This window comes from Mustela nivalis (assembly GCF_964662115.1).
Source record: "Mustela nivalis genome assembly, chromosome: 6".
NCBI lineage: Eukaryota > Metazoa > Chordata > Mammalia > Carnivora > Mustelidae > Mustela > Mustela nivalis.
Window position 1 is genome coordinate 42253128 of NC_139025.1, and position 13686 is coordinate 42266813.

The 13686-nt window shown below is 40.0% G+C and overlaps 2 protein-coding genes across 6 annotated transcripts in view; both read left to right on the plus strand.

Annotated features, from left to right (window-relative positions):
• The window catches only part of SLC35F4 (solute carrier family 35 member F4), a 223285-nt gene extending 221496 nt beyond the window's left edge, over window positions 1–1789 (plus strand). For 2 of the 3 annotated variants that reach the window (XM_082735088.1, XM_082735086.1), the window contains exon 8: window positions 1360–1789. In XM_082735088.1, the coding sequence (XP_082591214.1) occupies window positions 1360–1601 (242 nt within the window). In that variant the 3' untranslated portion in view covers window positions 1602–1789. The remainder of the gene's footprint in view (window positions 1–1359) is intronic. The other variant, XM_082735087.1, reaches the window with a different exon arrangement.
• The window catches only part of TIMM9 (translocase of inner mitochondrial membrane 9), a 906959-nt gene that overhangs the window by 702377 nt on the left and 190896 nt on the right, over window positions 1–13686 (plus strand). The window lies entirely within an intron of this gene.

Genomic DNA, 13686 nt, shown 5'->3' on the forward strand with positions numbered 1-13686 from the left:
AAATGCTAAATGGTGTGAGACAGACTCATGGGACTACCAGATACCCGGAGGAAAGAAATATGAGTGAAGAGTGGAGTTGTCAAAGAATTTCATTCATTCACCTAGGGATCCAGTCACTCAACAAATCATTTCTAAGCACTTAGGACATGTCAGGAACAGTACTAATGCTGGTGAGAGTTTGTATGTATACTCTGAACCATGTAGTGTACAGAGGGAGAAAAAAGAATTCAGTAGTTACAACGTAGAGACAGAATTGTATTGATAGAGGTGTGTAATGAATGCTCTGGGAGCACACAGGAGGGGCATCCAGGAGGGCTTCCTGTAAGAAGCCAAAAGAGAGAATGAATGAAGGGATTTGCTGGATGGTGGGGATATGAGAAGGAATGGGCATTCTATGTAAATAGAACAATCTGGGCATTACCAACAATTCCACTACTAGGTACATATGCTGAAAAAAACAGAAAACAAGACCTTAAAATATACTTGTATGTGAACACTCATTGCAGCACTATTCATGGTGGCCAAAAAGTGGAAACACCCAAATGTCCATACACAGATGAACCAATAACCAAGTTGTGATATGATGGGCTATCATTCAGCCATAAGAAGGCAGGAAGTATGGGTACATGCTCCCACATGGTTGAACTTCAAAAACATCGTGTTAAATGAAAGAAGTCACATGCAAAAAAGTCACATTTGGTGTGATTTCGTTTATATGGAATCTCTGGAACAAGTTAATCCATGGAAACAAACATCAGATTCCCACACAGGAATTGGGAGGTTGGGGAAGGGCTTGGGGAGTAACTGCTTCAGGGATAAGGGGTTTGAATTTGAAGTGATGGAGATGTTCTGGAATCAGACGGAGGTGGCAGTTGTACAACACTGTGGCCTACAAAATGCCACTAAATTCATGTGAAAAGAATTCATTTTAATTTGTAGGAACTTCACCTCCATTAAAAATTCTTTAAAAAGAACAGGAGGTCCCAAAATGTAGGCATTAACAAACGTGGCCCATTTGGAAAATCCTCAGCAGCCCAGTGAATCTGGAGAAGTGTGAAGGGATGCAGAGGAGAAGTTTCGAGAAATAAAACTGCAGAGGCAACTAAATGAGATGACATGAGCCTTGAAGGATAAGTCTGACTTAGAGAGAAGAACAGAAAGCAAACAAAGGCAACAATAGAATGATATGGACAAAGGAAAGCGAGGAGTGGAGTTGTCAAGGAAGTTCATTCATTCACCTTGTTGAAAGAACAAGGGAGACTTTAGAAATTTCTAGAAGTGGCACTGACAGTGGTTATTATTCTCAGAGAAGCTTAGAATCAGTCCTAGCCTGTGACAGACCTGATTTTTCTTCCCTAGCTGTGGATCTCCTGAAACAGGAGGTGATCTTCAATGTCGTCCGCCTGGCCGCTACCATTGTCATTTGCATTGGGTTTCTGCTGATGCTGTTGCCAGAGGAGTGGGACGAAATCACCCTGAGATTCATCAACAGCCTGAAGGAAAAGAAGAGTGAGGAACATGTGGAGGACATCACTGATTCTAGTGTACACCTGCGGACCAGAAGCAGGGCCAATGGGACAGTGTCTATACCCCTGGCTTAACGAGGGACCCATTTTGGATGCACGTGTATGTATATTCTGTGAATATAGTAAATTTTTCTCACTACCTGTACACTCAAATGACAGTATTAATTCTGGATTTGGATAAGTCATAGGTGAAATCATGCCAAGGATAAAAGTTTACATTTATATGCTTATCAAGGAACTGGTGTAAATAATCATAATAAAAATTTTTTATTAAAATATATTCATCTTTATTCTATTTCTTCTGTTTTAGAGGGAATTGCCTGCCCCAATTTGCAAAATTTCCTGAAAACATGAGACTCTTTTAAGTTATGGGTTTATCATCACCTTACCCTCACTGGAAACTGAAATATTTTTGTTCCATCAGAGAAAGTTGCATAAGAAAACACATGTACAGGATACACACTTTATATTGGGACGCCTGGGTGGCTCAGTTGGTTAAGCAGCTGCCTTCAGCTCAGGTCATGATCCCAGCGTCCTGGGATCGAGTCCCACATCGGGCTCCTTGCTCGGCAGGGAGCCTGCTTCTCTCTCTGCCTCTGCCTGCCATTCTGTCTGCCTGTGCTCGCTTGCTCTCTCTCTCTCTCTCTGACAAATAAATAAATAAAATCTTTAAAAAAAAAAAAGGATACACACTTTATATATATATATATATATTTAAGTCCAATAAGTCCCTTAAGTTTGAAAGCTGGGAAGTAATTAAACAACTATCAAAAGAGAATCTTCTATATGCAAGACTTACACTAAGAAAAATGAAGGTGTGAAGACAGAGAAGACTCCGTCTCTACTTCCAACATGCTTAGAGTAGTATAGAACATAAGAGTGGTTATAAAGATCTCTAATAGGAAGTAGACATTTAAAAATGGCAGAGGGGTTAGAGCACAGCTCTACAGTATCTGACATGTTGACCACTCCTTTTTTCTGAAATATCCTCTCTACTTGACTCCCATACTATTTCCTGGTTCTCTATCTGCCTCACTGGCTGCTTCTCTAGGGTCCTCTTCCAAGACTGGTCTCATCACTGTCAACCTTCAGTGCTCGGTCTTCTTATCATCTCATTCCACACTCTCTTCCTCGGGGATTTCATCTACTCCCATGGCTTCAAATGTCACCCATGTGAAGATGGTTTTTAAAATCTTTATCTCCAGCCCAGATTTGTCCCCTGAACTTCAGGTCTGACTATCCAAATGTCTCCTGCAAGCTCACTTGGATAGCTCATTGTTGACTTCCAGCTCAAGAAAAAAAGTTGAATTTATTGTCTCTCTTCTCCAGATCTATTCCTTTCACTCCCTGTTCCCTGTCTAGGCTAAGGGTGCCATCATTCACCAGCTGCCCAAGCAGGGATGAACCTTAACTTTTGCCTTTCTTGCCCTCCACACCTAAACTATAAGTCATGTTGATTGTCTCTCTCAATGGTTCTTGAATCCAGACACTTCTCTACTATGATAACCTGTTCTGAGCACTCATTATCTCTTTCTCTAATGAATGAAAGTCTCTCTGAGTTGGCCTCTCTAATTTCTAGTCTTGCCTCTCTCTCATTCCTTCCATGCCCTGCAGAGTGGCTTTTCTAATACAGAAATGAGATAATTCTCCTCTCCTATATAAAACACTTCAGTGACATCTTATTTTCCACAGAATAAGGTCCAAGTACCTTTGCACATCGTTCAAAGTTCACCACTGGCTGGCCCCACCTGACTCAAGAGAAGCACATCCAATGGAACTTCTGTGGTGAAGACAGTATTGTACATCTGCTCAGGGCTCCATAGTAGTCCCAAGGGCCTACTGAGCCCTATAACTATGGCCAGTGCAACCAAAGGGCCTGCATTTCTCATTTTATTTACTTTAATTAATTTGAAATTAAATTTAAAGAGCCACAGGTGACTATTGGCTACCATATTGGACAGCACAGCTCCAGAGCCTCATGTCATCATTCCACCCACTCTGGGCCCCTGGAATCTGGGCTTTCATGATACTACGAATTCCTGCAATTCTTCAGTCGAGACCTACTCTATTTTTTGTACTCTTTTTGCCTCTCATTGTCTGACTAACCATTACCTCAGCTTCATGGTGTGATTTTTTTCCTATTTTCCCAGAAAGCCTTTTCTTCTCCCCCATTCCTCACAAGCCTCTGCTTATGCTCATGATAGCACTGGTCACCCTCCGTGGCAATTACCAGTCTACTTGCCCAAGGTCCCAGGAGACCAGCAGGTCCTTGAGAGCAGGAACTGTGTGCCATTCATCATTGTGTTCCTAGCATGTGTCTGGTGCTTTTAGATATCCAATAAGTAAATAAATGTGTTGCTTGACCCTGGAGATATACCCCCTCCTCCAGACTGTATTAGATTAGTCTTGTTCAAGGACAGACTGGTACAGATGAGACCGGTGAAAGTAAGGAACATCAGGGGTTAAATGGGCCACTGCCTTTGTTGTGTTTCCACAAAATACCAATTTGCTGAATTGCTAAAAGACACTTCTCTCTGAAGAGGCTGGTTAAGGCACAGAACAATTTAAGATAATCTGCACTTTCTGGGGAACTTAGTGCAATAAACCAAGCCTTTCTGGCATCTGTTTTACTCTTCTTTTTTTTTTCAAGTGTCCCCAGAAATATAGGTGAGACAATCACAAATCACAAGGCAAGAAAAGGGGACTCAGGCTATCACACCCACTGAGCATCATGGTAAATAAAAACCTTTTTTTTTTTTTTTTTCATTTCACTGTCATTTTTTGAAAAGGCAATGCCAGTCTTCCAGGGTAGCTAGGTGACATCATATTCACTAAAATAACCATGACTCACTTTAAACTTCATGAAAAATGGTACAAAATAAATAAAATATATCACTAATAAATGTGAACTAGTTCATTATCTAACTGGCGTTGGTTTTGACTACTTTGGTGCCATATTGGTACAAACACCACTCTCGCCTTATTTTTAAATTACTGTTAAATAGCAGTAATCACAGACTAGCCCACTTCAGCATCTTGCCATTACTTCGCATGACATTTAAAATTGCATTTTGACATCTTTAAGAAATGAGTTGTTTTGCTCTTTTTGATGATTCATTTTGAAAAATGAAGTCAGCTACTCTGGAAAGCTCTAATTCAACCTATGACTGATCACCATAATTAGCTTAGTCTATATTAAGAAAACAGTTCCATTATGGTATTCATTCATTTATTCATTCAAAAATTATTAAGTTCTACCTCTGGCTCTGAAGTAGAGTGTTACATTAGGTGATCACCAACTAGCCTCTGCCTGCCTCTGGAGCAGCTCTGTCCAACAGAACTTTCTGTGATCATAGTAATGAACTCTGCACCGTAGGCGGAAGGGATACAAGATGGACAGGAGGTGGCCCCTGCTCCTGGGACCTTCGGTCTTTCTAGGTTCAGTTGTCCACATGACAAAGTGACTCAGAAACTTATTGGAATCACTTTGGGAATATGAGGTATTCCTTTAAATTTGGGGAAAGTCATCATAAATAAAGATATAATACCTTTCCTTGCTACCTTTCGTTGTGAAAATCAGATGGTATTATGTATTTTAGTCACCGAACAAATATGACTGTGCCTCCTATGTGCCAAGGATGAAGCAAGTTCAGTGGGGCTTGGATGATATTTCCAACGTCACTGCCCTCGGAGGTGGAGATGCCTTGGTGAGGTTACTGTTAGCTTGCCCCTTTATCTAAACCTGGTTCTTCCCCAGTGTCCAAAAGACAATGGCTTCTGTGGGTGGCCAAGCGGGCAGCTCAGTCCAGGAATTAAAAGCTCCCATGTTGCAGCCACGGCTCCGCACTTTGATTAATTACCAACCTCCGTCCTGATTTCATCATCAGTACAATGAAGGGATTAATATCTGTTATTTAAGGTTGTTGAGGGCATGAAATGAAACCACGTGGTTGAAAAGCTGAACACACTGCCAGAAGTAGTAACTAGCATTAGGGTTTGACCTCCTTCTGGGTCCTTACCCAGAGCGCTCACCCCCAGCACGGCACCCAGCAAGGTCACAGAGCCTGGTGCTCAGCAGGCGATTTTACCTCAAATAAACCAGACAGACAAAAGAAGCCTGGCGTGAGGACCACACATAGGAAGCAGAAAGAAAGGCTACACTGCTTCCATTTGCCCGGTTCCCCTTGGCCCCGTGTATCGCAGCATTCTTGCCCAGCTAGCGGAACTAATTGCCTGACAAAAAGACAGACTGGTGACTTGGGCTCTGAAATTAAAATCACTTCAACCACGGCCTGATCACTTCACAAACAAATTATAGGCAAATACATTTGGCTCATCCAGGTTTTGCATGCATGTTAGTTTTCTGCAGACACTTTGTCAAGATCCACCGGAGGACAAATAATTTGGAGAAGGACAATGCAAGTGACAAAAAGAGTGAACAGTATAACCGGCTAAGCATTGGAATATTCTTGATATTTAAATACAAATCCTCTTTCTTACTTACCCATAAGGCCCTGTCATGAGTACAAAGAATACCTACTACAGGTGATTCTGGTTTACCTGACAGGCTGGAACAAGAAGTCTCTATTTTTTTTTTTTTTAAGATTTTATTTATTTATTTGTCAGAGAGAGAGTGAGTGAGAGCGAGCACAGGCAGACAGAGTGGAAGGCAGAGGCAGAGGGAGAAGCAGGCTTCCTGCGGGGTAAGGAGCCCAATGTGGGACTCGATCCCAGGACGCTGGGATCATGACCTGAGCCGAAGGCAGCTGCTTAACCAACTGAGCCACCCAGGCGTCCCATCTCTATTTTTTTTTTTAAGAGTTTTATTTATATATTTGACAGACAGAGATCACAAGCAGGCAGAGAGGCAGGCAGAGAGAGAAGGAGGGGAAGGAGACTCCCTGCCGAGCAGAGAGCCTGATGCTGGGCTCGGTCCCAAGACCCTGGGATCATGACCTGAGCCGAAGGCAGAGGCTTTAACCCACTGAGCCACCCAGGCGCCCCTCTATTATTTTTAATACTTTTTATTTCTTTGTCTCCCCACTCCGCCCCTGAACACACACACACCTGTAGCAAATGAGAATAAAGTAAAAACAGTAGAGTACAAAATATGATGGAAATAAGATGCTAGTGCCTAAAACCCAGAGGCAGAAAGAACATAAGACCCACATTTTAGGGGCGCCTGGGTGGCTCAGTGGGTTAAGCCGCTGCCTTCGGCTCAGGTCATGATCTCAGGGTCCTAGGATCGAGTCCCGCATTGGGCTCTCTGCTCAGCAGGGAGCCTGCTTCCTCCTCTCTCTCTCTCTCTCTCTGCCTGCCTCTCTGCCTACTTGTGATCTCTCTCTGTCAAATAAATAAATAATATCTTTAAAAAAAAAAAAAAAAGACCCACATTTTAAAGTTCTGATTGGCCAGTGTGCCCACTCTTCCTTCACCCATGTCTGCCAGAAAAGCAAAGCCTGCTTTGTCACTATTTGCTGGGGACCTGAACACCAGATCCTTTGGGAGCTTGAGGAATCTTAAGAGCAAGAATTTTAACCTGGGATTAGAAACCCCATCCAGGGATAAGCTGCAGGATTTGTTTCCAAAACTCCTGACAGAGTTTTCAAAGTAGTGTGAACTTAGTGGCTTTATTCTGGAGGAATATATTCAGAGAATCCAGAGGCTCTAAAACCACACTGTTCAATATGGTAGTCGCTAGCCACGTGTGGCTAATGACCTACAGCTGGTCCATATTGAGAGATGCTGTGTCAAATGCACTGGATTTTGAAGACTTACTATGAAAGAGAGAATGTAGGCTTTTCTGTTAATAGTTTTTACACTCATTACATATTGAAATGAGAATATCTTTGATATGTTGTTTTAAATAAGATCTGTTATAAAATTTATTTCACACATTTCTTATGTTTTTAATATACCTAGCAGGCACTCAAAAATATATGAGAGTCTGGTGGTGGGTACTAAGGAGGGCACATATTACATGGAGCACTGGATGTGGTGCATAAACAATGAATCTTGGAACACTGAGAAGATTAAATTAAATTTAAAACAAACACAAAATATATATGAGGCTTGTATTTGTGGTTCACATGATGTTTCTGTTGAGCACAAATTCTCTAAAAATTTAATAGTGACTTGCTTAGAGAATAAGAGGGAACAGGAAATTGAGGAGATAACAGCTTTGGAAAGAAGAAATTATTTGGTCATATTCTGTCAGTCAAGACAAAATATACTAAGTTTTTATGTCATGCAAATTCAAACTGTCAGAGAAGGAAGAAATCGAGTAGAAGAGAGTAGTTTGGAATTGCAACCAACTGGAAAGCGTTGTGAAGACCTGGAAGAATGAAAGGTAGAAAACCACCGTCGAATACCAGGTTTTACCGATGCAGAAGTGATAGAAAGTGCTTGGGGTTAATTCTGGACAGCCAAAAGACATTGATGCAGATTACAGTGCAAAATTATTCTGGAAAAGACCACTCTGACTTCTGGATATTGTAATCAACTTGCAGAAAAGAAGTTAAGTTGTATTCTGTAGAAGGCAAGTAGAATTGTCTGATCTTATGACATTAGTAAATAACAAGTAGTCCAAGTGAAAATCAGAAATTTATTAATGTAAATAGTTTCTGATATGAATCATAAGATCAGGACAGATTTGGCCTATAGGTACTAACTCATTCTGGTCAATAATTAAAAGATGCTCTCCAAGATAGAGTGGTCTTCGGGGACGCGATAGTTCAGCTAGCCATCAAGAAGCTTCCTAAGATGGCATCTACATAGAAGTAACCACTATTCTGGGTCTGGTCCTCTGCACCAGGGGCCCAGAAGCTAAGTCTTCTCAATGCCCTAAAAACTAACCCAGTGATCTCAACTTGTGATACTGATGTAGCAGCATAATCTGCAGATGAGAACTTTATAGAAAGCAAGTACTTAAGCCTTATCCCAGACCTAGTGAAGCAGAATCTCTGGAGGCTTGGGGGGCAACAACTCCTCTTAATAAGCTCGGCCTGAAATTAACCAAGCACGTGCTCAGGTGATACAGGTGATTCCAATATGATAAAGTTTAAGAACCACAAGACTAAAGACCACTGAACTTGAAGAACTGACTGGCACAATTGCTCCCATTCCAATCCAATCACACAGTCCAGTAGCAGAGTGTGTTCTACCAAATCCCATACCAAAGTTCCTTTCCATTAATATTAACAAGAAGACATCATAGATTTGCCAACGCTTGATTTATAGAACTGGTTGTGACCACAACAGCCAGTACAGGTGCATATGGCACCCTGAAGAGTTCAGCTGATAGACCATCCTCTTTATGAGCTTGTTCTTTGCTACACCTATCCCTTCCAACAACCTTTTCCCTCAGGGGAAAGGCTAACAAGTTGATCTTTCCCTAATTACTTCCCTTACGTATGGATTTTACTTTTATAATATAATTAGGGGTTTCATTTAGCTTGGTAGATAAAAGTGATGCACTGAAATTCAGTCTTTGTCAAGATTTCTGCTCTATCTCCATTAGCATCCTTGACTTATTCCACTCTTAAAGTCCCAAAAGGGCAGAAACAAGGTACCTTCCAGGTTCTGTATGTTACTTACATGGCACATTTGGCTAAAATTTCTCTCTTATTATGTTTTTATTTGCCTTAACTCATCTTAATGTTAAAATATTTCCACTTTTCATTCTCTTTCAAAAAGCCTTCTATCGAATCCAACTTTGACATCTAATATTCAAACTTTACCTATATTTTCATTTTTAGTAATCCTCCTTCTGTCAGGTAACACCAGTCCAATGCTCTCTTTTTACATAAAGTTTCCCCTTTCCTTCAATAACTGGTACCCACAATCCCATATCCCAGACCAGCACTGAGTGCACACTGAGATATTCAGTGTTTCGTTTTGATCATCTACTTTTGGTTGATCGGTTTCTTCTCTTGGAAATGTTAACTTCATCAATTACATTCCACCGGGACCCTGCAGTTCTCCCCATTCCTGGCCTTGAAAAAGTGCTATCTCTGAGATGTCATTCCTATTACCTAACCTCAATACCAGTGTTAACTTTTATCACTTGACTCTGTTTTCCAAGGCCTCCCTGGCACATCTGTGTCTCCTCTTCATTCTTATTTTTTCTCTTTATATCTACAATAATATAAAAGTCCACATTCATAATGTTGTTCCTGTGGTTCTATATGTTCTGAAGTAGTTTCTGAATCATCAAGAAAACTGCTATTCAATATGGTTTTGGAGTTGGTATATTTGAACATACTGTGATTTAGAAAACTGGCAGTCCAGCTCTTCTAAATAAGAATGATATATCAAAAGGAATATTTATTTAATGAAAGCAATCTATTCCTGAACCATAAAAATAACCATTTATGTGGTAAGTATAAGATAGATCACATGATACCAAAATTCAATCATCTATTTATTTTGTCAAATAGTCATATCATTTCTGTTATAAATAATCAAAACATTATCTGTTATAAATAATCAAAACATTAAGGAACTGGGTAGTACACAAAAGCATTTGGGGGCTTTTGTAAACAGAGACTCTGTCCTCCTCTCTTTACTTGCCCAGCAATAGCTCATAAGAAGAACTCAGTGTGTAGTGAAAAGAAGGGCCATCTGTACCCCAATGTTTATAGTGGCCACGGTCACCAAACTGTGGAAAGAACCAAGATGCCGTTGAAGGGACGAATGGATAAGGAAGATGTGGTACATATACATGATGGAGTATTATGACTCCATCAGAAAGGGTGAATACCCAACTTTTGTATCAACATGGACGGGACTGGAAGAGATTATGCTGAGTGAAATAAGTCAAGCAGAGAGAGTCAATTATCATATGGTTTCACTTATTTGTGGAGCGTAACAAATAACATAGAGGGCATGGTGAGAGGGAGAGGAAAAGGTAGTTGGGGGAAATTGGAAGGGGAGATTAACCATGAGAGACTATGGACTCTGAAAAACAACCTGAGGGTTTTGAAGGGGCGGGAGGTGGGAGGTTGGGGGAGCCAGGTGGTGGGTATAATGGAGGGCACATATTGCATGGAGCACTGGGTGTGGTGCAAAAAACAATGAATTCTGTTATGCTGAAAAGAAATTTAAAAAAAAAAAAAACAAGGAAGAAGAACTCAGTGGAGGAAGGAAGAAGGAATTTCAGTCCTGCCAAGATAGAGATTTATTCATTTAGTAAACAAGCACTTATTGATTTTTTTTTAAATTTTTTTTTTTTTTTTTTTTTTAGTATTTAAAATTTCATCTCTCATTGTGTGGTCAAGACCCAGTATCACTGGGAGAGAGGGAGAGAGATTAAGGACACTGGGTTAAAAAAATAAAATCAGTCAATAGTGTAATGAATACTTCACTTTTCCTAAAATGTATGACTGAGGAGTGGCTCCACGCTGACACAGAGCAAAGAGGTGTCCTGGATTTCTTTGCAGACACACATGTGGTTTTGTACTAGAACAAAAGGGCTATGAACCCGCCCAGAACATGGACAAATTTCTCCCTTGGGATATTTTTTTTATCCACTTCAGTAAGAATTCTGGCTAGAAGCATGAAAAGATGAAGAAGGGAAAAAAATTCACTTGGATAATGGCCAAGAAATCTGGGCTCCTCATCGTAATTCAGATCAATGTCCAGAATCATGAAATCTCAGTTGGATAAAGTTCCTCAAGGAATTTTCATTCCAGTCCTGCCTAATGCCTAAATCTCTTCTAGCCCATCCCAGAAAAGTAGACACCCCAGGGGAAATAGGTTTTAACTGTTTTAAGTAACCCATCTGTTCCAAAACCTTATTACTGTTATGGAGTTCCTCCCTGAATGAGCTGACATTTGCTTTTTTGAAAGTTTCACCTGATGATGCAAACTGTTACTTGGGGCCCACACAAGTCAAATCGCTCTAACATAGAAGTATATCATATTCCTTCTGGACTTTTCCTTTAAGTCAAACCCTTATGGGCATACCATCCCGTGTTGATCTACAAAAATTCTTTTTTGAGTTAATTAACACATCCATCATCGCACATGTTTACTTTTGAGGGGGGCAGTGAGAACATTTAAGTTCTACTCTCATAGCAAATTTCAATGATACAATACAGTGTTATCAACTATCGTCACATGTTATACATTAGATCCTCAGGCCTTATTCATCTTATAACTGAAAATTTGTATCCTTTTACCAGCCTCTCCCTAATAACCCCACCCTCCACCCAGAAACCACTTCTCTGTTTCTATGAGTTTGACTTTTTTTTTTTAATTTCACATATAAATGATACCATGCAGTATTTGTCTTTCTTTGTCTGGCCCATCTTATACCATACACAAAAATCAACTTGAAGTGGTTAAAATACTTGAATGTAAAATCTAAAACCATAAAACTCCTAGAAGAAACCATAGGGGTTTAGCTCCTTGACCGTGGTCTTGGAAATGATTTTTGAATGTGACACCAAAATGGGGCTATATCAAATTAAAAGGTTTCTGTGCAGCAAAGGGATCCACAAATAAAATGAAAAAGCACTTTAAGTAATAGGAGAAAATATTGGCAAACCAAATATCTAATAATAGGTTAATATTGAAAATACATAAGGAACTCATACAACTCAATAACAAAAAACAAATGACCCAATTAAAAAATGGGCAAATGGCTCAAATTGACATTTTTCCAAAGAAGACATGCAAATGGCCAACAGGTATGTAAAAAGATGCTCAACATCACTAACTACAAAAGAAATGCAAATCAAAACTACAATGAGATATCTCTTCCTATCTGTTAGGATGGCTATTACTAAAAAGACAAGAGATAACAAATTTTGGCAAGGAAATAGAGGAAAAAAAATAAAAACAAACCACCACCCTTGTATACCATTGATGGGAATGTAAACTGGTACAACCACTATGGAAGTTTCCTTGGATACTAAAAATAGAACTACCACATGACCCAGCAAACCCACTTCTGGGTATGTATTCAAAGGAAATGAAACCATTATCTCAAAGAGATATCTGAACTCCCATGTTCATTACAGCATTATTCACAATAGCCAAGGTACGGAAACAACGTATGTGTCAGTCAATGGATAAATGGATCAAGAAAATGTAGTGTATGGGGGCGCCTGGGTGGCTCAGTGGGTTAAAGCCTCTGCCTTCGGCTCAGGTCATGACCTCAGGGTCCTGGGATTGAGCCCCGCATCAGGCTCTCTGCTCAGCAGGGAGCCTGCTTCCTCTCCTCCTCTCTCTACCTGCCTCTCTGCCTACTTGTGATCTCTATCTGTCAAATAAATAAATAAAATCTTTTAAAAAAAATGTAGTGTATGTATGCTACAATACAACACAATATTCCATTGTGTGTAGTATGTGTGCATTCGTGTGTGTGTGTGTATGTATATGCTTATCTCCTTATGTATATATACAGCCTTAAAAAATAAGGAAATCCTGTCATTTGCAACAACATGGATGAACCTAGATGGTGTTATGCTAAGTGGTAGAAAAATCCTTTTTAATGTGAGATGTTCCAATTGGAACTCAATACCTTTTTTTTTTTTTTTTAATTTAAAGATTGTATTTATTTATTTATTTTTGACAGAGAGACACACAGAGAAAGAGGGAACTGAAGCAGGGGGAGTGGGAGAGGGAGAAGAGGGCTTCCCGCTGAGCAGGGAGCCCTATGTGGGGTTTGATCCCAGGATCCCAGGATCATGACCTGAGCCGAAGGCAGATGCTTACCCAGGAACCCCAGAACTCAATACCCATTTAGTAGTTTTAACCAGCTCACAGTGTGGTGAGAGTATTAATTGTCAGTGCTACTCTACTTCCCCTATTCTTTCATTTCATGTTATTTACCCTTCTGCATTATTTACCCTCTTTAAGTCTCAATTTCCACATTTGTACCCTATAATACTGACCCTCAAGGAATTGCCAGGAGCATTAGCACCTAATTCTAATCAGGTAGAAAGTGCTCAATAAAAGGAAGCTATTATTACTAGTCATTAAACATTTAGGGCAAAGAAAGGATGATTTTTCCTGTTCTAACACTGCCCCCAGCCTTCTAATAAACTCAGTTTGTTTGTCAAGTTAGAAGGTGAAGATTTTGATGAGTATGTTAGTTAGCTAATGATGCATAAGAAATTACTCCGAAATTAGTATCTTAAAACAACAGACATTA